This window comes from Lagopus muta, chromosome 2 (assembly GCF_023343835.1).
Source record: "Lagopus muta isolate bLagMut1 chromosome 2, bLagMut1 primary, whole genome shotgun sequence".
Lineage (NCBI taxonomy): Eukaryota > Metazoa > Chordata > Aves > Galliformes > Phasianidae > Lagopus > Lagopus muta.
The window spans coordinates 87682411-87708475 of NC_064434.1; the positions used below are offsets into that span (position 1 = coordinate 87682411).

Consider the following 26065-nt stretch of genomic DNA (forward strand, 5'->3'; position numbering starts at 1 on the left):
CATTTTTAGTGAATTCAACAGCTGTACTGTTCCGATGCTGTTATGAAGATGTTATATTCTGGGCAGAAAGGTATTGACTAATCCAGGAAGGGTTAACAGGGAAGTACTGTCAACAGAGAGGAGGATCCAGGTGTCACAGAGGAGAATGTCAATCTATTGCAAGAATTTAGTCTTACAATAATTCAGTAGTAAAAGTGCAATATCTTGCATCCAGTGGCTATCAAAAATTGAAAATGAAAAATGAAGATGAGTCACTCTTTGGCAACAACAGTGAAAGAAAAAGTGAAGGCATAAGACAAAAGGATTCTGAAATACAATGTGTTTCTGACCAAGAGAAATGGGATTCCTGGAAACACCAACAGGCGTTATTTCTGGTTTGGATAGAAATTATTTTTAGTCTGGAGAAGAGGAGGCTCAGGGAAGGCCTTGTAACTCTCTACAACTACCTGAAGGGAGGTTGGGCAAGATGGGGGTTGGACTCTTTTCTCGTGGTACTCTGCAAAATTGTGTTTGGGTGCTGGAATGGACTGCCCAGGGAGGTGGTGGAGTCACTGTCCCTGAAGGTGTTCAAGAAATGTTTAGATGTTGTACTAAGGGATGTAGTTTAGTGGGGAAATACTGGTGATAGGCGGGTGGTTGGTCTGGATGACCCAATCTTGGTGATTCTATGATTCTGTGACTTAACACATTGTACTAGTGAGACTTCCTCTGGAATATTAGGCAGAAGCCTGGCTTTCAGGTATCAGGAAGCATGGATCTGAAGATGAAAAGAAGGCCACAGAGAACTGAAATCCTGTTTTTTAAGAGCAATTTGAAGATCTCGCAAAGTGACATCCAAAAGGATATGAAATGTTCCCCCCCTATAAACACACTACAGATGTAAACAAGAGTGCGATAAGAGTCATGTGATGCAAAAATGGATGGATATAAAGTGACAAAATATTTTAGGCAATTTTATAAGTAAATGTGGACCAAGGTTCATTGACCATGTTTAAGGTACAAGGAGAAGGGAAATCCTCTCCAGCTGTTAAAATGCAGGCCAGTTCCATGATGTGGTTGCCAGCACCACCACTATCAGCCTCTTCCTGTCTTGGTGTGTTTCTCAGACCTGTTCATTTCTATAGTTATCACAATTACAGTAAAAACAGAAATTACCCGTACCACCGCATCAGTGTTTCTCTCACTCTAGTGGGGGGAAAAAGTACCTGTGAAGGCTGTTATAGACATCCTTTTGCAAAATGGTCTAATTTTGGATTTAATACAGTCCCTCATTTATAGTTTGCAGTTAATTTACCTGACATCTCCTGGAACAATTTTTCAGAGACATGTTGAAGAAAATATTTTCAGTCTTCCTTACAGCATTTTTTTTTTTCACTACCATCTCTGTGGTTTGTCCCAGCTCATATTAAATACTGAAAACAGTATCCTCTTTCTAAGGCTCTTTTACACAAGTAATATTCTTTTTGTGATCCATCAGTCATATGATGATGGCACCTGCAGTCAGATCATGAGAGATGCTACAGAAACACAGACGAGAAAGCTAACTTATTACACAAATGGTTCATGCTTTATAAATAAGGATAAGAAAATGTGAAAGACATTGTGCAACAGCCCTCAAGGAGCTATTTTGGCCATGGTGAGCCTGCACTCACATCCGTAAGGCCACGTTGGCCAGGTCCAAACTGCAGCGTGACTGGGACACGAGGTCAGGGCCAGCCCAAGCACCAACTTGGCGATAAGTTTACGCTCGCAGATGGCACCTATTACAGAGAGCACCGCTCCCCGTCCTGCAAACAGCGCCTCCCGCTACAGCCGGGAGTCCTGCAACACCCCAGCCGGGGCCGCCAGGAGCCGGAGCCGGGGCGGGGCCGCTTCGCCGGAGCCGGAAGCACGGGGAGGACGGCGGGGGCCGCTTCACCGCTGCGGGAGGGCTGCGGCGCCGCCCGGCGGTCGGGAGCGGGCGCACAGTGCCGGCGCTGCCCCGTTTTGCCCTTCCCTCGCCGCGGGCTGAGGGGCGGCCGCTCCCGGCCTCGGCGAGCCCTCAGCAGGTAGGGGCCGCGGGCTGCCCGCCTCCCGGCGCGGTCGGGCCCCGCTGGGGCGTCCACGGCGGTTCCGGGGCCGCCGGGCCAGGATGGCGGCGGTGTCGCTGCGGGCGGTGCCGAGCGCTGCCCGGTTGTGACCGCGGCTGCCCTCGCGTCCGGGCTGCGGAGCCCCGGTGTCCTTCATTGCCGTGTCTCACGGGGCCGGGAGGCTTCTCACGTAGTCTTGTGTGAACGGGGGACTACGTGTGGTGTGCACGTGGTTGCAGTGCGCATCTGGGGTGCAGCTGAGATACCGCATTCCAAATGCCCATCTTTTGGTCGGTGGGAGGTGTGTTGCGCGTCTTAATGCCAAAAGCCAGCTGGCCCAGTTCTGTATGAAATAAATTGTGTTGGCTGCCTGTGTGTGTGCAATAATGTGTGTGCCACTGTTTCTTGCTTTTCACACTAGCCTTACCTGGTGCGTGCTCCAGTTCTGTGTATTTGGACCTGAAACACCAATGTTTAGTTACATGCAGAGCTAGAAGTGCTTATCCCTGTGCATTGCTGCACGGGGAAGTGGTGTTTCAGAGTCGTCCTTGGAGAACACAACATACCTAAACATGTTCTGACTTTTTTGTTGCAATTCTGAGTGTTTGTAACACGGCCCTGGCCCACAGAGCACAGCGCTGAGAGGGTGCTGCTGTTCTGGAGATGCATATGAGGGCTCCAGCATCACAAAGTGACTGCAGGCCAATCTGTTTTCCAGTAACTTTGTTTAGTATTGTGAAGGTTTTTAATGCTGAGCTGCATGGTACCATTTAGTGATGGTTGGACTAGATGATCTGAGTGGGCTTTTCCAACCTCAATGGTGCTATGTTTCTGCTTTGTTTTCCTTGCCTTTTCCAGAGACCAGCTAGAGAGGTGCAGTCAGTATGAAGAACAGCAGAGCAGCTCCCAGACCAGTGATGCTGCCGGCATGGGAAATGTGTGCCTACCTGTTCCTTACCATTGGCTCTCATTTCTATTCTTTCTATGAAGTGTACCAGGTTTCTCAAAGTAAGTCTGTGATGCTGATGCACTCCCTTTTGTAGTGTTCCTAGCCTGTGGCTGAGCTGGATTTGTCTGCTACCTTAGTTTCTTCCTCACTCCTCTGTCAAACCTGTTAGAAGGAGATGGAGGTGAATGGGCCCCCTCGCAGCAGGAGTCCAGGAGCTGGGTGATACTGACTCCTAAGGCATCTTTACTGTACACCTTTTATTAGTCACCTTCATGTCCCATGTCTTTCTTTGCCGCTAGAGGGAGATATCAAACAGTCTTAAAAGATAAGAAATGGTGGTTATTATAGGTCCCATGTGTTAAATGGCTCAAGCTCAGCTCTCTGTTGTATCTATTTAAAATTAAAGTAATTTTTCAGGCTAGAGGTGGGGAAGCTTGGGGGAATTTTATGCAGAAACGTATGAATACCTGATGGGCATGGGTGAGGGAAGAAGGAAAAAGAAAATTCTTTATGTAGTGCATCTTTCAGGGTTAATTCCTCCTGTTGTAGTGCACACCTGTGCCCAGTGGTCAAGGCTACTCTGCATTCATCATTGTAAGGTTCAGGATGCATAGAGGCCAAAGCCCAGGATCTGGCTATGGAAAGGTCCTGTGTGCCTGCTGGGAAAGAGGAAAAATTGTAGGCTTCGCATCTGCTGAATTCCTTGCATGCAGACATCTCCCCTTCCTGAGCTCCAAGTGTCCACAGCTGTAAAGAAGATTGAGGGGAATTTGTTTTTATTTAGAAGCAGAGTGCCTCACTGCAGGACTGTTGCTTTTCTTAAAATGTAATTAATGAAGATTTATTCATCTTTGCAGAATACAAAGATGAAATTGACAGAAGCTTTGGACTGGAACAAGGGACTCTGTTCTGGGGCCTTAAGAAGGTAGGAATAATGTGTGTTACAGCACTTTGTATTTTGTTGATTCTCTGCAAGGACAGAAGCTTGCCATTCCTTGAAGTCCTCCTGCAGCAAGCAGTGTTCTGCTGAGAAGCAGTAAACAAATCACTGTGCTTTTCCTTCTACTGGTCTTTTCTTTTCCTGTAATGGTGCTTTGTAAGGAGACTTTGGTTTTAAGTGTTTTAATGTCATCCCTGGTTTTTTTACTCTATTCTCTTACTCTACAGCCAGGCTCCCATAGACATCAGAGCCCAAACCTCTATAAAGATATGAAGAACAAGGGGAAAGCATAGGCACTGTATATTATTATTATTTAATGTTCAAAACCCCAGACAAGTGCTTTCCGCATGAGGCAGTGTGCAGTACTTAATCCTTTTCTAATGCACGTTTCACTCTGTGCGGGATCAAGCAGGTTTAAGTTTTTGCTGAGGGGAATGGATTAGGGTAACGTAGGCACTGTTTCTTGTTTCCGGTGCATTTGCCTTTGTGTTCTATTCTAATCTGAACTACTTCGCAATAGCATGGAAATAGTGCTAACCAAAAAGCTACAGAAATGCCGTTTGCTCACCCGAGATACTGTTTTAGTTTCAGAAGCCCATAATGACTTTTCAGATTTTCATACTCATCATTAGGTGGCTTTGTGGTTGTTTTTTTTCTCATTTTTCTTGTGGTTGGTCTGAGTGTTTCTCATTAGTAATGTCATTTAATAAGCTTCTGTGTGGCTGTTTGGCCTTCAAAGGTTTAATCTCCTTTTACGTTTCCTGCAGCCTTTTTTTCCGCTTTGTTCATGTCATTTGGTATTTGGGTATTGGGTGTTTGGGTATAACATCAGTGAACACTAGCTTCACTGATGAATCTAGTGAATTCATCACTAGATTGATGTGATCTCATGACACTCATGATTGAGCTGTAGTTCAGCATAGAGGAGAAGAGAATGTTTGAAGAAACATGCTTCTATTTTTTAAGACAAAGCAAAACCCAAATAACACACCTTCCTTTTGAAGAAAATTCATCATGCAACTCATTTTGAAGGTGATTTAATCAAAGCCAAGAACACATGTTTGTGTTTAGGCCCACTGTCACCAGTTGTATGGACCCCTTTCTGTGTCCTTTCAGGAAAATCAGGAAATATTCTAGAAATGCAAAGTGTGTAAGATACCGAATTTAATCCCAGACATGCAGATGATTGTGTGTTTAGAAGTCCTAACTTTTAGCAGGGAACAGGGATTGCTAGCTGATCCCTTTTATCTCATTTAGAATGACATTTGCATCTGACCATGTTTCCGTCTGACCTGGCTCCACCTGGTTGCAATTAGGCTTTATTGAAATAGTGAGTTAAACTTCTCTTAGAGCAAGGTATTGTTTCATCCAAACTGTGTGTTTTTCAAACCAGTGCAGGGTTGTTCCTCTTATTCCTAGAAAAGTCCAGAGAAGTCACAGCTTTGTTTCTCTTTCACCTTTTATCACCTGAGAGAGTACCTATTACCCTCCCTTACTTCTGCTGATAGAAATAGTAATTGATACTCTCCTGATCCATGCTATCCAGATTTGGCTGGTGGATCAGTACAGCTGTGTATGATCTGTCCATGCTTGTAACCAGGCATGGTTTCCTTGGTATTTGTGATACTTGTTTTTACTTGGCAGCTGCTTTGTCTCATCTACTTTTCTTTGAGATGAGACCATCTTAAAAGCAGCTGTGAGAGGTACGTAGACCACATGTTCTACTGCTTTGAGCATGTCTTGTTTTTATTGGTTTTATTGGATTTCAGGGAAATGCTGATGGTGCCCAGCACTCAGTTGTGCTCCTGATAATTTGCTAATGAGCCTGCAGCAGCATAAGGGTACTTTGGATTACTTCGTCCAGTGATCTGAAGCCTGCAGAGAAGTGGAACATGTAGCACCCTGTCGTAGGAATGCGTAAAAGCTTATGTGCTTTGAAATGGACTCTGGCTCTGAGCCATACATACCCTTGTAGTCATCAGTGGCAGTATTTTCATGACATTCTGCACCTGTGTCCACCAGCAAGCTGGTGTCAGTTTTATGTGCAGGTGGGCAGGTGTCAGTTCTGTGTAGTGTGCTTCTTGTTCTGTGCTGATGGTGCCCCTCTGCTCTTCCACTTTTTTCTGTGGATTTTAGGCTACTGAAAGTCAAAGTGGCGTTGGAGCTCACCACTGCAAATAATCAGATTTTCTTGCCTAAGCAAAAATTCCTCAGATGCTGAATTCTGTGAAACTGGACAACGAACTTTGTATGTTACTGAGACATTTAATTGTACTTTCAGAACATGCTTTTATAGTTGCATATTTCCTTGATGCCCAGGATGCCTTGGATTTTGAGTGGAACTATTGGATTGAATGGGGAAGGGAATACATACTGTGGCTTCTGGCTGGGCATCTGCTGGTATCACAAACATGCAGGCTATTCGTGGACAAGGTATGCACGGGTTTACTTCGCGGCAAATTTGTGTGTTCTAATTAGCTATGGGAATAGAAAGCTTTAATCAGCTATGGGAATGGAAGGGGTGACATGTAGACCTGGCACTCTACTATCATAGAATCATAGAATGGCCTGGATTGAAAAGGACCACAATGATCATCGAGTTTCAACCGCCTGCTATGTGCAGGGTCACCAGCCACCAGACCAGGCTGCCCAGAGCCACATCCAGCCTGGCCTTGAATGCCTCCAGGAATGGGGCATCCAAACCTCCTTCGGCAACCTGTTCCAGTGCGCTGCCGCCCTGTGTGGAGAAACTTCCTCCTAATATCTGACCTAAACCTCTCCTGTCTCCATTTAAAACCATTCCCCCTTGTCCTATCACTACCCATCCTCGTAAATAGCCGTCCCCCCTCCTGTTTGTATGCTCCCTTCAAGTACTGGAAGAGCACAATAAGGTCTCCCTGGAGCCTTCTGTTCTCCAAGCTAAACAAGCCCAGTTCCTTCAACCTTTCCTCATAGGAGAGGTGCTCCAGCCTTCTGATCCTCTTAGTGGCCATATTATGAATGGGACAGTACTGTTACTATGTTTTGCTTTAAAAATTAAGTATTAGAATTGTTCATGGTCCTTTTTTTTTTTTTTTTTTTTTTCCTAGCAGTATAAACCCTGGTGCTTGATGATGTATGGAATGGCTGCCTGCTGGTTTTTATTAGGAATGAAGGGCTTTGCAGTCATTTTGTTACACGCAGCCATTTCGTTTGCTGTGGCTCAGTTTCAGATACCGCTCCTGACGTGGCTGTGCTCACTTCTCCTGTTATCTACTTTACGCATACCAGCAGTGGAAGAAGTCAAGGTAATTTCAGATGTATGAATTAAGCATCAAATTAAATACAGTCTTATTTGCTGTTACAGTATCTATCTTCATGACCAACTACTCTCTTTACTTAATCTAAGCAGACTGGCTTGAAAACCTGTAGGAAGTAGAGATGCAGTGAGCCATGCTAGAGTTCTTATAATTAGCAATGTGGATAGGCTCATATGCTTGGTTAATTCTTACTAGTGGGCCACTTATGGTTTCATTTGGGTATTTGTCAAGGCATAAACTGAAAGTTAGCTCACTACAATAATGCATAATGTGATTCATAATGGTGGTATATGTGACTGAAGCCACTTAGAAGAGAGGATGCCTTTCTCAATAATTGTGCTTTGACAGTCTTTTGGATGCCAGCTGACATGATCAGGTTATATTCATTGTACTGTACACTCTAGCGTGGTGTACATGCTTCTTTTAAAGGTTTGTCTGTATTTATTTGAAGCTACCATCTGTAGCTCCTGCTTTCATTCTTGCCTTTGTTCCTTCCTTTTCCTTTGTTCTGTGTTGTTGCTGGTGATCCTGCAGGGCTCTTAAACAGCAGATGAGAGGAGTGAAATTGGTGATAGTCTGATGCTTCAGGAACACCTGTGGGGTTTTTCTGAGAGATGATTGTTACCTCTGTAAAGATAAAAGCCAAGGTTGCTTTGTTTGCTTTTGTCTGGGGAACTGAAGAGACAAGTAAGGGCAGAAGGTGGTTCTGAGAGACTACTTTAGATAAGGCCCAGCCTTCTGGAGTTCTCTGTGGTCAGCTCCACAACACAGCTCTTCTTATCTGAGACCTGGCTGCATTCTTACTCTAAATTATGCCAAATAAACAGAAGGACTCTGCAGGGTAATGTGATGGTCTCTTACTGTGTAAGGGAATGTTTGAACTCTAACAAGACAACCACCAGAGTGCTGCCTACTTTATCTTCTGTTCATTTTTATCAGTCTCCACTCTTACTTGCCATTTGTTTTTGGGTTGCTCTGTTTTCCTTTGCTAACTTTCTTGTCCGACCGGAATAGTTTTTCCTTATTTTTTCTCCTTCTCACCTTCCTGCCCTTTGCTGTTTTTTCCCTTTGTATTGCCTTCATCCTGTCAGTGGAGCCATGTATGGTGTAGTGACTCTTGGAAGAGCAATCTGTGAATTCAGTTTGTGTGGGAGCAAACTGCTCAGCTCTGATTGTGGCTTTTCATTCTTCTGCTCATGTAAAGAATCACTGCTCTTGTGCTGGAATCTGCCTTTCTCTGATAGAATAGAAATAATATAAATATATTTAATTTTATATATAATAAATATATTTTATATATATATAAAATATATATATATATATAAAATGGAAACGAAAACAGCTTCTTTATAATATATCCTACTTTTTGGGAAGGACAGCAGAGGAATTTGTGCAAAGCTAATAGACCCCAGGAAGACGTGGGAAAACTTAGTAAGGCAGTAGAACAATGTTAGGTTTGCATTACAAATGCAACCCATTAAAGCTAAAGTTCTCTGCATTGTGAAAGCTTTCAGTAAAACCTGTCTGCAGTGTGTAAGAAGAAATGGACCTCAAGAAGATGACCAAGAGGTCTGTCATTGCATGAGGAAAAACATCCAGTCATTGTGATAATGTAATATTGATAGCTTGCCTGACTGTTGCTTATAGTCACTGTAGTGTATATGCTAAGTCATGGCTTGAAGCAGTGATTGAGCAGCTGGTGGTAAGGCATGGCCAACTCAGGGGAGCTCAGGCGCATGCAATGTACCCGAGTGATTGCACCTAGTGGAGCCAGGATCCACCCCTTCCCAGACTTCATTTAAGGGTTGGCAGAGGGGACAAGGGTATCTTGCTGGGGACCCCTGTGTTCCTGAGGCCTTCTGAAGGTAAGCAGCTTCTTTCCTTTATTTCAGTGCCCACTTCTGTTGTGTTTGAGCAGATCCTCATTTGTTGGAGCCTGGGATCTTGCTGCTCTGTTGTCCTTGTGCTTTCCATCATGTTACAGTCACGTGTAGAGCTGTGTCCCATGATTTGAAGAAAAAAACAAAAACAAAAACCCAAAAAAACAGATTTATGCAGCATGTCAAGTCAGTAGTACATGTCCAGATTAAAATAAGTTCTCAGAAACTGGAATTGGGAGGTTGCATCTGCATCTGTGAATATATTTTCTAAGTACAAAGGTACACTAGCAATATGCTGTGAGGCTGGCAGCAGGAAAACAGCTATTTCTGGACCTGGTGATCCATGCTACAGAGAAGTAACCACACGGTTTTGGCTATAAGGATTCTTCTAGGAAGCTGGTAAACAAGTCTTCCTTGCTTTTTTTGGGTTAGCCTTTTTGTCTACTGTGAGCATTTCCATCTATTGCCCGGAAACTGGCAACATCCCAGTTTGTTGATGGAATTTGTTTCATTTTCCTACTGATGAACTTCTGACCTCTTATTGTCTTTTGTGTGAAAAACTTTAAATTTCTAAGGCATTTTTGAGAGTGGGGCACCAACACAGTCTTCTCTGTTTTACCCATTTAGAGTGGCATTGTACGTGTTATACTTCTGATCAATCATCTGGAAAACCCACGGGTTTTTTTGTCTTCCTATCGGTCATCCCATTAGGAAATGAAATCTGAAAACCTACCTAACTCTGGTGTTGGGGTTTGGACTTGAGATCAGAATTTCTAATGCTTCTTGGAATGTGGTTTGGCCTCACCACACTTAATTGTAGTTTATGGGTAACAGAGGACTTTTCATCATGCCAGTCCATGGATTGAGATGAAATTGTATACGTTAACCTGGGAGTGTTATTTGGTGGAGACAGAGTATGATAAATACCTTGCCCAGTCCTCTAGTGAATGTATTTCTCCTTTGTTAGAGGTATAATCATAGTGATTTCAAGTGCTGTTCTTTGGATTCATGTCCAGGAGTCACTCAGTAAAGCTTGTTAGGATCTCACTGGTAGTGTGGAAATGAAAAGTATTTCTCAAACAATTTCATTTATACTGAATGAATTGCTTGCTTGCTTGCTCGCAGGTGATTGATGCAAGCTCAGTTTTGTTGTTTTGCTAATGCTTCTGGTTGGGGAATAAAGGAGTTAGAGAAACTGCTTTGTAGTTATGAGGAAATGTCCTTGTTGTATTTATTTGAACTGAGAGGGAAAGAAAAACTAGCATTATTCTACTAGGCCTTTTCTAATTTTGAAGGGGAGCAGAGCTGAGCTGTAAGATCTTTCCTTTTGGTGTTGGTGGATTTCTGTCTCTCAGAGATCAAAGGACTTCTTAAGCCCACTGCAACACAAATTTAATCAGCCAAATTGTATTTGCTGATGTTTCTAAGGTTGGGTGTTTGGATTTTTTTGTGCTAATTGACTTGTGTACATCTATCTGTGTCTGGTTTTGTTGACAGCATGTGTCAGGGAGTATCATAAACATGACAAAGATTCAGCAAAATCTTTCTAGCCTTCAGCTTCCTAGCAAGTGTCTCATTCTTTTCAGATTTGACTTGTAGCTTGACCAGTCCTAGTAGCTCCTTAGTAGCTGATAGGATTGCCAACTGTATGTGATGTTATGTGTCTGGACAAAATCTGAAGAAAAAAATGGTATTAGCATAAGAAAAGCTCTCCTGGTTTTACGTAGTTCTTCAAGACATAGTAAAGTTTGAAATTAGCTGTAGTGTTTTCTGCCTGTTTTAGCAGCTCTGCAGACCAGCAGCTCTGTCAGCAGCCAGCATTCGCTCTTCAAACGTTAGCGACATTTGCTTCCATTATTCTTGCCAGTTTCTATTAGCTTTTGGTGCTTTCTGCTGTTGGTGACCTGGAAAGTCAAGGTCTTGATTGATATAATTATCCTGCAATTTATGAATCACAGCATTGTACTGCTATTCTGTGACCTTGTTTTGTCTTACAGAGAAAGTGGTATGACACTGAAAATGAGTATTATCTGCTTCTCTTCACGGTGTCTGTTCGTTGCCTCTTCAACACAAGTTTCAGCCTGGAATACTGCTGGCATGGACATGCCCAGAAATCATCTCATTCGTTCCTGTGGATGCTGGCATATGTGTTTTACTATCCCATGTTCCACAATGGACCCCTTATGAACTTTGATGAATTTAGCAAGCAGGTAACAGGTTTTTTTTTAAGACTACGGAACTGTAAACTTCCAGTATATGTGTGCAGATGTGAATCATGTTTGACTAAGAAATACTGGAGAAAAAAAAAAGTGGTCTCTCTTCAGCTGCCAAATCCACCTTTTAATAAAAGTAAATTCAATGTGATAGGTTAATTTTGCTGTTTCACATTTTGTGAAACTTCAATATTGGTTATGAGAAAATTTTAATTACACAGTTCTTTCACCAATTTTCCATGAGGCTGTTTTTGTAGTATACTTCAAAATGTGTGATGCAAGTAAGCTAAATTTATTTTCAAGTTGTCAAAAATAGGCGTTAGACTTTGAAAGAGTCGATGTCTCTAGTGTTTGTGCATATTCATCTCTTTCTTGATAAATGTTGAAGAAAACTGCATTTAGATTGGTGGTTTTGGACAGCTCTTTTTTGCACTAGATCAGGTGTACTTAGAAAAGTCGGACTAACACAGTTTCCATAGGTTTCTGTTTCCTGCCAGTAAAGGTACAACTTAAAGAAATGCTCCAGTATCAAGCATAGTCTCATGTTGGTTGCTTAATACACAGTTAATATTAATATGCAGTTGTGAAGCACATAGTGTCTCTCAAATTCAGGTGAAGACAAGTGATGAGAGAGCTTTCGTTACTCCTGTAGCATGTGGGACCTTAAATCAACTGAATTTCAGTTGCTGCAGAGCTGCTGTTGTGCTGATTGAGCACACAGCACTTTGGTGTGATCCACAACCTGAGGAGTGTTGGAAACTTTCTCCATGTGCCTGTACTTTTGGGAGAGCTACAGAAAAGGTGCCCTTGCAGCTGAGTCAGCCTGAAAAGATCAGCTCTGCTCAGCTCCTGCTGCAACAGGGAACATCTGATTCCTTCACTAAAAGCCGTTAAGCTTTTCTGAATCATACAAGTGAAATAGGAGAGGCAAGGTAGGTCCCTAAATAGACACTGATGTTCTGAAGCTGACTAATACATTTGCATACTTATTTTCCATTACATTTAATAGTAGGCAGGTGTCTAAATCTTCTCTGGCTTTGAATATCTCAGCATGAGTTCCTAAATGTATCTGGAGCCTGCTTGCTGTCGAATAGGAACCAGAGGTGCTGAGATGCTCTGAGCTGTGACTGGCAGAAGTATTGTACAAATTAAAGGGGCAGAGTCAGAGGATCTTTCACCACTTTGAGGCAAAGTTGGTTTCTTCAAATGCTTTACTGACAATGAGATGTCATTAAGAGAGATGAGTCAGATAAGCAAAAGCATCTGCAAGACTGACAGAAGTGGGTAATAAGCAATTCTTTAGGCTTCGCTGAGAACAAGCCAATCATCTGTGCAACTTTAAAGCCCTTTTCAGGAAAAGACTGCAACTGGAGGAAAAGGGAATTAAAAACCTTCAAATGAGTAGAATTATTCTTTCACTAGACTTACCAATATAGATGCTGAGGAAGTTTTCTTTACTGTTGTTTTATAGTTTCTAAATTTTATTAAATTCCACCTGTATTCCTATACTGCTAGCAGAGAAATAATTTTTTTCAAGGAGTGTTTCAAAAGACGTGTGTGTGTATATATATATGTGTATATATATATATATATAAATATATATAAATAATACACAGGATTCTGTGTGGAGGGCAGCTTGGAGATAGCCATTGGGAAAAGCTGTGCATAGGGTCTTGAAATGGATCTTAGTTCACCTGATATGGCTCAGTACAGATATGTGAAAAGCCTGTCTATGTTCTTGGTTTGAGACAGTGGGAAGGGAAAATTAAACATGGGGAATGGAATGCCTGTGTCTGTGTTACGTTCTCATTTAAATACACATAGACCTTGTTTTATTAAAGCCTTGATGAAGATGAAACGTACTGGAAAAAATGTAACTTGTTTCTTGGTGTTTGCTGCAATGCGTTTTCACAGCTCTTACCAGAGAAGAGTCATGTCGTCGCCTTGATATCTGAAGTTAGAGACAGATTCTGAAGTTAGCAGATCTCAGCAGTTTGTTCAAAGTGCACAATACCAGACGTGTGTTTATTGCAGCTATCAGAACAGGAGATTGGGAACTGTAGAAGCACTTAACTGAATCTGAGACTGAGAAGAGCGTTTCTGCTCAGCATGCTGGAAAGCAGACTTATTGAAAAAGGAAGTGAAGAAGCTGTTACATGAATGAAAGAGATCAATAATGCTGGTAATTTGCATCTGTTGCCAGGCAGGAATGAGAAGCTGTTGTATTTCACTGATGGCCTGGGTAGAAATAGAGCGTAGTAGTTCTAGTTGTGGATTTGAACGTGTATTGTGCAAATGCCTGTGATTTAATGGTTGGCTCCAAAATGTCATGTAGTTAGTTCAAATTCAGCTGCACAGTTAGTTTGTTCATTTCCACGTGAACAGAGCCAACTGCATGTTAGGTATATTGTGCAAATAAGATGACTGGAATTTTTGGAAGGGTGGTGTGTGTGTGTGAGTGAGTGGGCTGCTTGTTTATGTATATTTTTGGTGTCTGGTTAAAAACTGAAGAATGGAACTTGGCATATGTTCAGTGACATGTAAAAAATGTTATAGGCAATCTTTCCACTAAGTTACTTGATCAAATTCTTTCACCAAAAAAAAAAAAAAAAAAAGTGTAATAAAATAGTATAGAATTTGTTTACTACAGTTAGTGATGAAAGTATCTGGTGGGGCATCTTGGGAGCCTGTCAACTGTGAACCTTGTCTCATTTTTACCTTGCACCTAACTGGCATTTGCTCAGTACATCCCATTGGTCTCACTGACCTTGACAATGCTACAGGAGAAAATAAAGAACTGCTCTCAGCTAATGAATCCATTGCAGCTGGCAGAAGTTTGAGATATTTTTAAGAGCAAGCTGTTATCTTTTCTGTGTTTGGTAGGATTACTGCCTGGATAATCCTACTCTCCTTCGCAACTGTAGTATCTTTAAACTTTTATTTCATGATCTACAGCTATCAGCGAAGTACAAGAATTAAGAAGTCTCTTAATACTCAAGTCTCTTCTTGATTCTATTGAGTTTGATAGCATTTGGCTGTTTCTGCAACCTGTTGGTTCTGTAGGATTTGAGAATGATTAATTTATCTGCAGGACTAAATGCTGTTTGATACAATGTACTGTCATGATTGGTTGTTGGGACTGGACTTGCTCGTTTTGTAGGCTGCTTGGATAGTTTGAAAAAGGTACTCCTTCCAATACTCTGGGAGATGGAGTTCCTTCTTTTGGGCTCGCAGAGTGCTTGTGTACCAGGATTGTGCATGCCTGAGGAAGTGAAGGACTTTGTCTGCATGAGGTGTGTTACTCATGATCGCTTAATTCTGGAAGTACAATGGCATTGCCAACTCAAGACATTTTAGTTTTAGGAGGGTTTTACAAGAATCTGAAGGGGAGGGGTTTTTCTCTGAAAACTTAACGATGTAACAGGAATGAGCTGAGGATACCAGCTTTCTGTTTGTGCTCTTTGAGTAATTCTCATAACATTGGGAAATTTTCACAGAATTTGTGAGGGGGGAAAAGTAATCCAACAATTACATAGTGAAAGTTTCATGTTTTCTTGTAATCCTCTTGTGCAGGTAGGCAGGCAGTGTGTAATTTATACCTTCTTCCAAGCCTTTTGTTTTGCTCAGTATGGCTCTTTCTTTCCATGTTTTGTGCCTCTATGTGAACAGTGGTCATACAAGTGCCCTTAGAGGACATGCAGGGGGGGGGGGGAAATAAAAGTAAGAACAGTTTTCATTGTTCTATGCTTTGTTTGTTTGTTGCTGTGTTTCCCACACTTGTAAATGTGAATAAATGTATGCTTCTTTCTGGTAGCTATTTTTTTTGCTGAATTAGACGCTTAGGAACTTGTTTGTATGGTTAGTCAGCTTTTAATAAACTCCTCTCAAGTCTGACAGCTTTCCAGAAGTAAATTGGCTGTTAACGAGGCAGTGCTTCCTTAGGCCATCTTAAAAGTGATGACATTGTGAGTAATGGCCCTTAGGCCTCATAGCACTAATTTGGCAGCAGCTGGTGGCTGGGATGTGGCTGGGACCTCTGAAAGGACAGTGCAGGGATGAGAGTGTGATGCCTTTTTGCACCGTGGTGTATTCTGAGAGATGCCTGTGGGGTCAAACAATTTAAAATGTCCATTTGGAATAAATGCAAATGGAAGCGAAGATTATACATATGAAGTCCTGGGCAGCATGCAGTAGCAAAGCAGTGCAGTGACCTTTTTGAACCTGTAAAGCAAAGCATGAGACAAAAGTAGTCTGGATCCCCCTGTGTTAGCGTGCCTAGCATGGGAATTGCACTGTACTAGCAGATACCATTGCATTCCCACTGTGGTTCAACTGTGTGGATAGTTTTGCAATGCAGAGAGAATGGAAATATCATCTGGAGCAATGGAAGATGTTCACACGCACATGAACTGAATATCTGTAAATGCTGCAGCTAGTCTTGTGATACTGATGTGGGACTTGTTTTGCTTGCCTTACCGCTCTGTTTTCTACTTGCTTATTTCTACTTAGTGAGCTTGAGAAAGAAGAAACCAGGCTACATTAAAAAAAAAAAGTGTATCAGGAATTCTCAAATAGTGTAGACAGATGACTCCCCCTTAAATAGTAATGAATAGCAAATGAAATCTTTATAATAAAAAAAAAAAAATCTTGAGATGAGTTTTTGAGTAAAACAGTCAGTTGTGTGTCATATAACTTCTTTGGGTTTCTTCATTTAGATGAGGAAACAAGAAGCCTTCAGTTTGAAGACCAATCTTGGCATCTTAACCATGGGCATAATTCGTATTTTCTTTTGGTGGTGCTTGGCTGAGCTAATGATTCACTTCATGTATATCCATGCTATCTGCAGCACTTCTTCACCCTTGGAAGCTATGTCGTACTGGGCCTTAGGTGAGTATATTAAAAAAAAAATATGAAGAAATTAGCTGTCTCTTCCCACTTTCAAGGATACCAGCCTATTTTGTGTCCATTAGTTCTTATGAATAGTATGCTGTAGCCATTTGCACTCAGGAAAACGACAGACTGTAATGCAGACTATTATGATAACATGTGAGAAGACAGGCTGAGGGAGCTGAGCTTGTTGAGCCTGTAGAGGAGAAGGCTCTGGGGAGGCCACGCTGAAACCTTCTAGTACTTGAAGGGAGACCAATTTTTTGTGTGGGCAGATAGTGATAGAGCAAGGGGGAGGGGTGGTTTTAAAATAAAACAAAGGAGATTTAGGTTAGATTTTAGGAGAAAATACTTTACTCAGAGAGTGGTGTAACACTGGAGCAGGTTGCCCAGCATAGTTTTGGATGCCTTAACCATTTAAGTGTTTAAGGCCTTTCTGCTACTTCTCAGTCTACTGGTGCTTGGTTAAAATGTGAACTGAGGGCAGAAATGAGCACTTACGAATGTAACATAAAATGGTAATAGTTTGTATGTGGATATGTAAATAGAAATAGGCAACCTGTAAGCCACTTGTATGCATGGTTTGTATAATTCCTTTGTGCTTCTAGATATATCACCAAGTAGGAGGAATGGAAACAAGAAACCCCAAGCCTTAAAAATGGATTTGAAAAATCTGATTTTTGGAGTTGAAGGAGATGCCTCTTACTATATTGGCAAGCATCAGGAGTCAATATCCCATACTAATACAGCCCTGTCACGTACTTACTAAAGTTTGGTTATGAGCAGTGTTGAAGACCTCTGCATACTAGGCTCTGGCCAGTAGAGGGCAATGCGTGCTATCTGTGTGTGCATACATACATATAAAAATACATTTTGTATGTATGTATATACTATATATATAAAAAGGGAGAGGACAGACAGAGCAGCAAATTATTTGCTTCCAAGCTTTGTTCCATGCGTCCCTACTCACTAACCGTTTAGAAAGTGGATTCTGAGTTTGCATCTCCTGTTTCAAATAGGAATTTATAGTTGAATTAAATTAGCTTGTTTGCAGGATTGTCTGTGTGTCTTTGGGGGGGGGGGAAGCTGTGTGGTGTTACTGAGCATACAGAACCTAATAAATATTGACCAGTTGACAAGACAGGAAAGTCTACAGATTTATGGACAAGGTATTCTAGGTTTGGTGTTATTGGCAGATTCCTTCCCTTTGTACAAGATTCTAACTGTTGATTTAAACAACAATAAGAGTTACTTTCCAGAAAATAACAAAGTATACTTGTTGTGTGGGAGCTGCTGGATCACAGTGTGAACCACTGATTGATCACCTGAGGAAAGGCCTGCGTCAGCCCTGGGAGCACAGGTGAAGGCAATTCAACTGTGTGATCAGAAGGGGTGGAGCCTGGCTGCACCCCTTTTAAACCTCATTTAAGAGCTGACTGTGACTGGGGAAGGGTCTCTTTCTGGAGATCTCTCCTTGGTGAAGCTTTTCCCTGTGAATCTAGAATCTTCTGATAAGGTGAGCAACCTTCTTCTCTTACTTTACAGTACCTCCCTATTGTGCCAGTCCTTCTGTTGTCACAGCTTTATTGTAATGCCTTTCCCACTATTTTGACCTGTCCAATTGCTACATTTGTTTAATGGAGTTGAGTGTTATATTCTAAGAATTTAGGCTATTTTTTGAGCAGATGATTAGAAAATACTTTTAAAGTTATTCCAGGCAACGAAAGCCTGATTTAAAGCAAGTTTGAACTGCAAAGCTACCAGAAAAAGGTGCAGTCATTTGAATTGAGATAAGTTCCCTTTGGAGACCCTGCTTCTAGGAGAGATGTATTCAGAGAGTAACTCTGCTCTTGTTAAGATTTGTCTTAATATTGAAAGCAGGTGCTTAAATATGATAGTTTAGAAAAGATTTTTGTGGTGGGATTTGTCTCCAGAAATGTATCACACTTTGTATGGTAACTGGCCATATTGAGTCATGGCCTGAAGCACTGATTGAGCACCTGGGGGAAAGGACCCGATCAGCCCTGGGAGAACAGGTGAAGGCAATCTGTGCAACCAGAAGGGGTGAGCCTGGCTGTGCCTCTCTTAGATCTCATTTAAGGGCTGACTGCCACTGGGGAAGGATCTCTGGTTGGAGATTCCCTCCCTTGTGGAGCTTCCCTGTGAACCACGATCTTCAGAGATGGATGTGCACTTTTTCTTTGTAATGCCTGTCCATTGTGCTAGTCCCTTTATCGTTGCACCTCCTCTATCACTATTCCACTGTGTTGATCTCTCTGATTCTTACACACTTTAAAGTGCTTTCTCTACAAGTTTCATCCCAGTAATTATACAGAGACAAATCAGTGAGCAGCCACCACTGATTGGTGACTTGATTTAGGGAGAATCTGGTATGAGTAAGGGTACCTGTATTGTTTTCTTCTATTGATTCTTGGGTCATCTTAGCAAGCTTCTACACCAGTTCTTGTACAGAGTCAAATATTCCTCTCCGTTACTTTTTATTTGGGGTTATTAAAACCAATTACATCAGATAATGGAGTCAAGAGACCAAGAAGCTTGCTGTTGACTCAAGAGTGTGGTATATTAACCTTCTGCACTGCTGTTTTTCATTTTGTTTCCCATTTAACCCACAGCAGCTTCGAAGCAGCGTGAAACATATACTTCCATCAAATGAATCATGGCTGCCCCTTGTGGCATGCTAAACTTAGGGGAAAGGCTGTTATGCTGTCTTATAATCAACTCCAATTAGGGAAATTATAATTGCTCCCCAGCTTTTCTTCTGGGATATCTTTTGAATTAGAAGCATTAAACACCAGCAGTGCAGGTAAAGACAACAGCGCTAAGTGATTTTGCTTGAGGGCTCTTAAGGGCATTGATGATGGTCAGGATACTCCTCACAGAAGCATAAAACAACAGTGTTCTTGTGAAGTGAGACTGCAAATAGATAAAACCAGAGTGAGTCACGATGCTTGTTTTAAAATGTCAGCCTTCAATATTAATAAACTTACTTAGCCACAAATGACAAGACATGCGGAAGTTAGCTCAGGAGGCATAACTGGGTGTGTTTTCTTTGTGCATGTATACACTTAAAAACATGTATTTAACATAAGGGCAATATGTTAAGTCAGCAAGAGAAATGTTTTATGTAGTAGGAGTTACACAAGAGTTTCTGGAAGCAACAATATACAAAACAGTTACATGTATGTTTTTAATGCCTGCAGCTAAACCAAAGATTTCCATATGTCATATGTTTGAATTCTTCTTTTCTCTATGCCATTTACAGGCCAGTACCTGCATTACTGTAAAAGTACTTTTGTGGAGAGATTAAATTCTCATTCCATTGTATTCATTTGCAAATACATAGGTCTGAGTATTTTCCTATTCTTCTGAATGTAAGTCAAAGTCAACACAGTTTTTTTTCTGTTACATAGGAACCCACCTTCTGTCCCAAATAACTCGGTTGGGTTACATGTTCCTTGTGTCAATGTCTTAAAGGATCAGGGAGTATTGTAGCCTTCACCCTTATGGTTTTTTTGCACGTTCTCCAGTCTCTTTGCTTGCTACGTACCTATCTTTGCTTACTTATGTGATAGTCCTTATATATTTCACTCTGCTTTTTCTTACTGTGGGGATAAAGAGTCTCTGGAACTGAAAGAGAAAAAATCTCTCACCGAGCAGGAAATGCATTCACACGGTGTACAGATGGCTTGTAAAATTAATTATCATGAGACAGCAGGGAGACTAAGGTGTTGTTTTCAGAAAGTGGCCTAATATTACTAGTTTAGGACTACTGAAAGGATCACTTCTCTAGACCTCCCAGTTTCAAAGTCCCTCTGAATAGCAGGCCTTCCCTTTACTGTACTGCTTGCTGCTGCAGTTTGGTGTTATCAGCAAACTTGCTGAAGGTGTGCTCTGTTATGCCATCTGGGTTGCTAATGAAGATGTTGAGGGTGTGGTGCCTGAGGGATGCTGCTAGTTACTGGCTGCCAATTGCAGTTTGCACCACTGATTGTTGCTATGCTTTAAGCCTGGTAGTCCCAACCAAATTTTCCTTTGTATTATCTACTTATCTAAATTATATCTTGCATCTTTGGTGATAGGGAAGGTGTAGAAGAATATGCGGAAGTTCTTATTGAAATCAAGATACACAACGTCCTTGCTCCCTCCTGTGTGTCCAAAGCACAGAATCACCAAGGCTGGAAAAGACCCACGAGATCATCCAGTCCAACCATCCACTCATCACCAATAGCTCTCACTAAACCATTAGACAAGAGAAGAGGCTGACCCCCCAGCTCACTACAACCTCCCTTCAGGTAGTTATAGAGAGCAATAAGGTCTCCCTTGAGAGAACACCAGTTAGTTGATACTGAATAGAGTGCCGTTAGTCGGGCATCATGTTCCTTTGATAAATATGCTGTTCCCATTCACTTTCGTGTCCTTAATGTGTTTAAAAATAGCTTCTAAGACAACTTGCACTGCACTTTTTCCAGGGATTGAAGAGATTCTGACCAGTCTAATTTACTGGATAGGTGAAGCGTTTCCCTTAGAAAAAATGTGACGTCTTTCTGAGATGTTACCATATCATGGGTGTTCATTATTTAAGTTCTTCCACCAGGCAGTATAAAATCAATTATTCTATCATTCATTTTTTTTCCATCTTGAATTTTTTTCTTGCTGGGTTTCTGTCAGCAATACTTAAAACAAACAAAAAAAACAAAACTGGCCTGAGGTTGCATATATCTTTCCGTTGGCTACAAGTAGAACAGAAAGTTATTAGGGATCTATCTTTTTCAGGCTATTGCTGCCTCTGCTCAGTACTGCAGCTCCCATATGGCACATAGATGTCAGTATTTCTTCTACCACCTATTATTCCTGCTATTTAAATTTTATTTCCTTTAACATTTTCCGTATGCTACTTGTTTGTTTATATCACAGTGATGCTTGGGCTGCATTGGTCATAATGTAGGAAGAATTCAGTTCAGTCTTTGATATCAAAACAGATGGAGTTGCCCCTGATTTATTTCAATGCAGCAGAACAATGAGAAGAGAGCAGTGTCAGAGATGGTAAAACCAATTGTTATTGTTTTTGATATGGCCTTTCAGAATACTGCTCATGTCCATACTGACTGAGATGTTTTTAGGTGACTGACTTGCAGCTCTTCACAGGCTGCTGCCTCAGATACTGGAGAAGAAATGCCATGTGCATTAACCAAAAATCTGCATTGTGTTGGTTTGAATAAAGTGTACTTTCATGCTGAATGTATTATCATCTTCTGTTTCATCAATGGCCAGTGTTTGGTAGCAAGAGTAACTTTCAAAGATGTCAGTTTCCTACATGGGGGAGAAGGTAAGAGCTTGCTTTGGTTACAGGTGCCTTTAGGTATCCAAATGTTAACTCTATGGAGTAACATCAGATACAGATTTTCTCAGGTTGGCTCTTATATTCCCCCTGAAATGAGAACCTAGCATTTCAGTGTCAAAGGGTGCTGCTGGAGTGCTTGCAACTCTGCCCTGGCTTGCTGTGTGGATCCGGGATTTAATTCAGTGACTCTTATGGGTCCCTCCCAGCTTTGGATATTATGTGATTCTATATGGAAAGTACAATGGACAAGTAATATGAATTCCATGATTTTGTCTCTGTTCTGCATCTCATTCTGGCAGCGTTGGTCAGATTATCTGAAAAGGTTGAATACTTTCAGAAGTAATGACATAGCAGGAAGACCCATGTGGCATGAAAATGAAAACCATGATAATTCATTATGTTCAGATTTTAAAGTTGATTGGATTTAATTTGCTTCCTTCGTGTTTTGCATAGTAAAAGGAAGATTGAAGCTGCTACGCTGAAGCAGACCAGAGATCCATCTAGTCTAGTGACTAATGTGTGGCCATGGCCTTTAATGAAGTCTGGGAGAAGAAAGAACGTAAAATGAAATAAAAGGCAGATAAATTGGCAATCCCTTCCACTTCATATTCTTCAGGCTTCTGTAGCTGAATAACTAATTTGCTAATTTGTGCAATAACAGGTAGTTCAACAAGATCTTAAATAGAAACCAGTGGCTTCTTTTCTTTGCTGTTACATAGAATGTTAATGGTAAAATCCATTCTGCTGTTACATACGGTCTGGAATAGATTTGGTAATTTGTGTATTTAAATCTGATTCTAAATATTTAGAGGTTAAAAACCACTATTTTCTTTCTGAGGCTTAATGTTAATTTTCTTGTTCAGCACCAATTACTCTGCTCATCTAACAGAGCTTGATTTATTTTTTTATTTTTTTATTTTTTTAACAAGGTATAGGGAATGATGAAAGCCAGAGTTCTACTTGAATACATGTGTGACAATTGTCATGCAGGGTTAATCTAAAATGTTAGTAAAGGCTGTGATTGTGAAAATATATTTGACCAGGAATGTAGATATGTGTGTATTTTGTCAGAGGTGATTCTTTGATGTAGAGGTGTACATCAGATTTGTGCCCATGTGATGAGTGTTCTGTGCACTTAATGTGTTGTTCTTAAGCATATGTGACTTGTTCTTTCTGGTGAAGTATGCACAGTTTACTGTGTTGGTTAGTTGTTATTGTTATTAACCAGCTTCTAGTGTGTTGAAGGCATATTCTGCCTTTGGCTGAAATGCTGGTTATATAAAAATTATCTTGAATGATATGATCTGTTCAAGGGTAGAGCTGCCTGATTGAATTTGTAATTGGTGAATTTCCTGTTTTGATTTCCTAAAGAAAAATATAAGTTCCTCTTTGAAACAGCAAGACCTACGCAGCAGTCCATGTAAGCCAGATATGTTATGATTCTCTTTCTAATAAGCCCATACATAGAAAATTGGTTCCTCAGTTCATTCTGAAGAACCACTCAGTGTTTTGTGATTGAAATTAGGATGTCTCTGTGTCCATTTAAGTGGTAATGAAATACTAACGAAGTAGTCTGAGATTTCTTTCATCATGTATGATAATGATAAGGAGAATCTGATTAAAATACTTGGTATCTTGGTGTCTGCTTTGGAAAGTGGAATGTAAGCATGCATCAGAAATCTTAATAACGTTCTCTAAAACATTGGATAGTTCACTGTTTTAAAGAAGTGAGTGAAAATGCTAGATAAGCTTTCTGGGGGTTAAAAGGCAAATAATATTGGCAGTTAACCCTGCTCTTACTGACTGGTATATGGACTGTATATATACAGGGAGATATAGATCTGTGTATGCATGCGGCCAGTTTGCTGCAGTGCAGATCCATGTTCTTTCGTGGAGCTTTTCATGTGTGAGGGTCTGCATAATATACTTTTATTTTTTGTAAAATGTGAGAAAAGGAGTAAGTGAGCCCTTGAGGCTCAGTATTTTGAAGTTGATGGTAAGACCACAAGTTCTGAGCCATGTTTCTTACTGGACTTCTGTCATGTGTCAGTAACCCTTTCAAAATGGCTGCGTGTTTGACTGTAATACATGTTTTCTACTTGTACCTGCTCTGGTTATTGATAGAAACAAGCATCTACAATTCTTAATGCTGCAGGGTTATGACTCCTGTGAAAAAGGGGAATGTATGCATTCGTGCTCATGCCTCATCAATAATGCTGCAAGCTAAAGTACAATTCTTGACCATAAATGTGCTTTGGTGATGGGTTATGGACAGAATAGTTGTTTTTAATCCCTAGGTCAAAGACTTCTGTCACTTACAGAAATGATCTGTCTGATAATTTAAAAAACTATTAGGCTAAGTTTTTTTGGGGGGGAGGTTACAAATGTTTTAACAATCCTTGAAAAAGCTCTGAAATTCATGAAATGCAGTTTTGGAGCAAACTTGGAGAAGTTAGAACTGTGAAGGTTTAGAAATGTTTGTTTTTTTTTTTTAAGTCAAGGAAAATTTAGAATACTTTAAAAGGATTGCAAGTTGAGAAATTGAAAATATCAATCTTTATACTTAATTTAATCTGAGATTTTGAGCAGCTTGACTGTTGAAGTGCATGGAACTGAGATTGTATGGGTATTTTAAATCAATATTTTAAAACCCTTAATGCATTTTAGTTCTCACAAAACTTAAACTCTACTGTGAAACCCTTGAGGTCATTTATTTTAGGAAAAAGATGTACTTTTTGCAATATTTTTTCCCTTAAATGTTTTTAATATACAGGTGATATAGCTTCTAGGCTTTGTTTCCAATTTAAAATAATGTTTTTTCAGCATTTCTTTTTAAGCTTTAAATAGAACATTAGTGAACAAAGCGTAGTACTCATAATGAATTTGAGTATTTTCGTATTGATTATGAATCTCTTTTAATTTTATGTTTTTATATCAGATGAAGCAGTGTACTTCTGACTGCTTTGTGCTATAATAGTGTGAATACAAAGCAGCTGGAATATCTCAGGTATGCAAAGAGGGTTTGAAGCCTGTGCAAGTTGCCAGTGCAGACCAGCTGTTGCACGGCTGTGAATCTTGCCCCCCAGATTTTCGGTGTGTGGCCCAGAACTCACACAGCTGGGGTGAGTTGAAGACCAGCATGAATTTCGTTCACATTTTGACAGGGAGCTTTACATCACTGATCTTGGGAGCATTAGAATTGCCACACACATACAGCAGCCAGTGTGCCAGGTGATGATGTCAGTGATGTGATGCCAGTGCTACTGAGCTATCTGCTGATCACCAGTAGTCACAACTAGTAAGACTAATATTTCTTACTACTTCACATGTAAAAATTCTGAATTTTCCATCATTGTATTTAAAAATTTAATGTATTGATTGTTCTGAATCTCAGGAGGGTGGTAGTCTGGGTCACTAAATCTTCATCCGTCATGCACAGCCAAAGGATTTTGAATTTTACCAGGCACAGACAACTGTAATCTTTATAATCAGTTTGTGTGGGTGTCAACATTCAGCTCTCCAATGAAATTTGCCATAAAAGAAATGAGAAATTGAATGAGATAGGAATGAAACCAGAAAGTTGGCTGTATAAATGATTTAGTGGTAATCTAATGTGTAGCTGACTGGCTACTATCCAAATAGTGCTTAGGATTGTTTGTTTTCTTCCAGGAAAGAATGTTATTGAATATTAGATGACTACTTCCCTGAAGGAAAATGCCATAAGCTTCATGTCTAGGTATTTTTTTTCTGCTATCAGTTTGTATCTTGTATGGCACAACTGTTTCTTATATCATGCTCGTGGATGATAATATTAAAACTAAAAACAGCAGATTGCAGCAACAAAATGCTGGGCATGTGTAAGCCAGCAGGAGTTATGCAATTGACGTTACTAGAGCCAGAATTTTACCCTAGGTTATTATATACTAGATTAGATTTTCAGTGTTTAACTTTTGGTCATCATCCGTAGTACAATCGTTAGTCGACAGAATGCAAAAGGGATGCTTTGACTTGGGGGGAAAAAGGCAGAAGCTTTAAGTGTTCATATAGACTTAGACTGCTGGAGTCAGTTTGAGAGTTTAGTCTCTAAGGAAAGTGTGCTGGAAGACTTTGAAATTGTATTAAATATCCAAAGTATTCCAAGTCCCAAGATTGTTGCTATCGGTGAGAGAAGGTAAATCACTGGAATGGTAGGAGATACAACAACAACATTTTCTTGTTTTTTTACTCTTACAAATTATTTTCATTTTCCCTCCTTTGAGTTTGGATTTCTAACATCAAATGACAATCAGGGGAGAGTCGGTGGAAATTCTGGGAGAGTAAACTCCCATGGGTTTCAATGAAGATGGTGGCCTCTGCTTTTTAGTGTATTTTGTTTTATACAATTATTGCTCAAATTCCATTTTACTCAGCTGAATAACATTTAGAATACTCACGTGAATCATCTTTCTTCATTTACAACTGGAAGC

General features: G+C 40.6%; 1 protein-coding gene across 1 annotated transcript in view; it reads left to right on the top strand.

The window, feature by feature from the left end:
• The first annotated feature begins 1876 nt into the window (after positions 1-1876).
• HHAT (hedgehog acyltransferase) overlaps positions 1877-26065 on the top strand; it is a 147004-nt gene continuing 122815 nt past the window's right edge. The window contains exons 1-7 of the mRNA XM_048936251.1: positions 1877-2048; positions 2928-3077; positions 3876-3943; positions 6278-6391; positions 7048-7245; positions 11135-11347; positions 16066-16237. Of these exons, the coding sequence (XP_048792208.1) occupies positions 2954-3077; positions 3876-3943; positions 6278-6391; positions 7048-7245; positions 11135-11347; positions 16066-16237 (889 nt within the window). The 5' untranslated portion in view covers positions 1877-2048; positions 2928-2953. The remainder of the gene's footprint in view (positions 2049-2927; positions 3078-3875; positions 3944-6277; positions 6392-7047; positions 7246-11134; positions 11348-16065; positions 16238-26065) is intronic.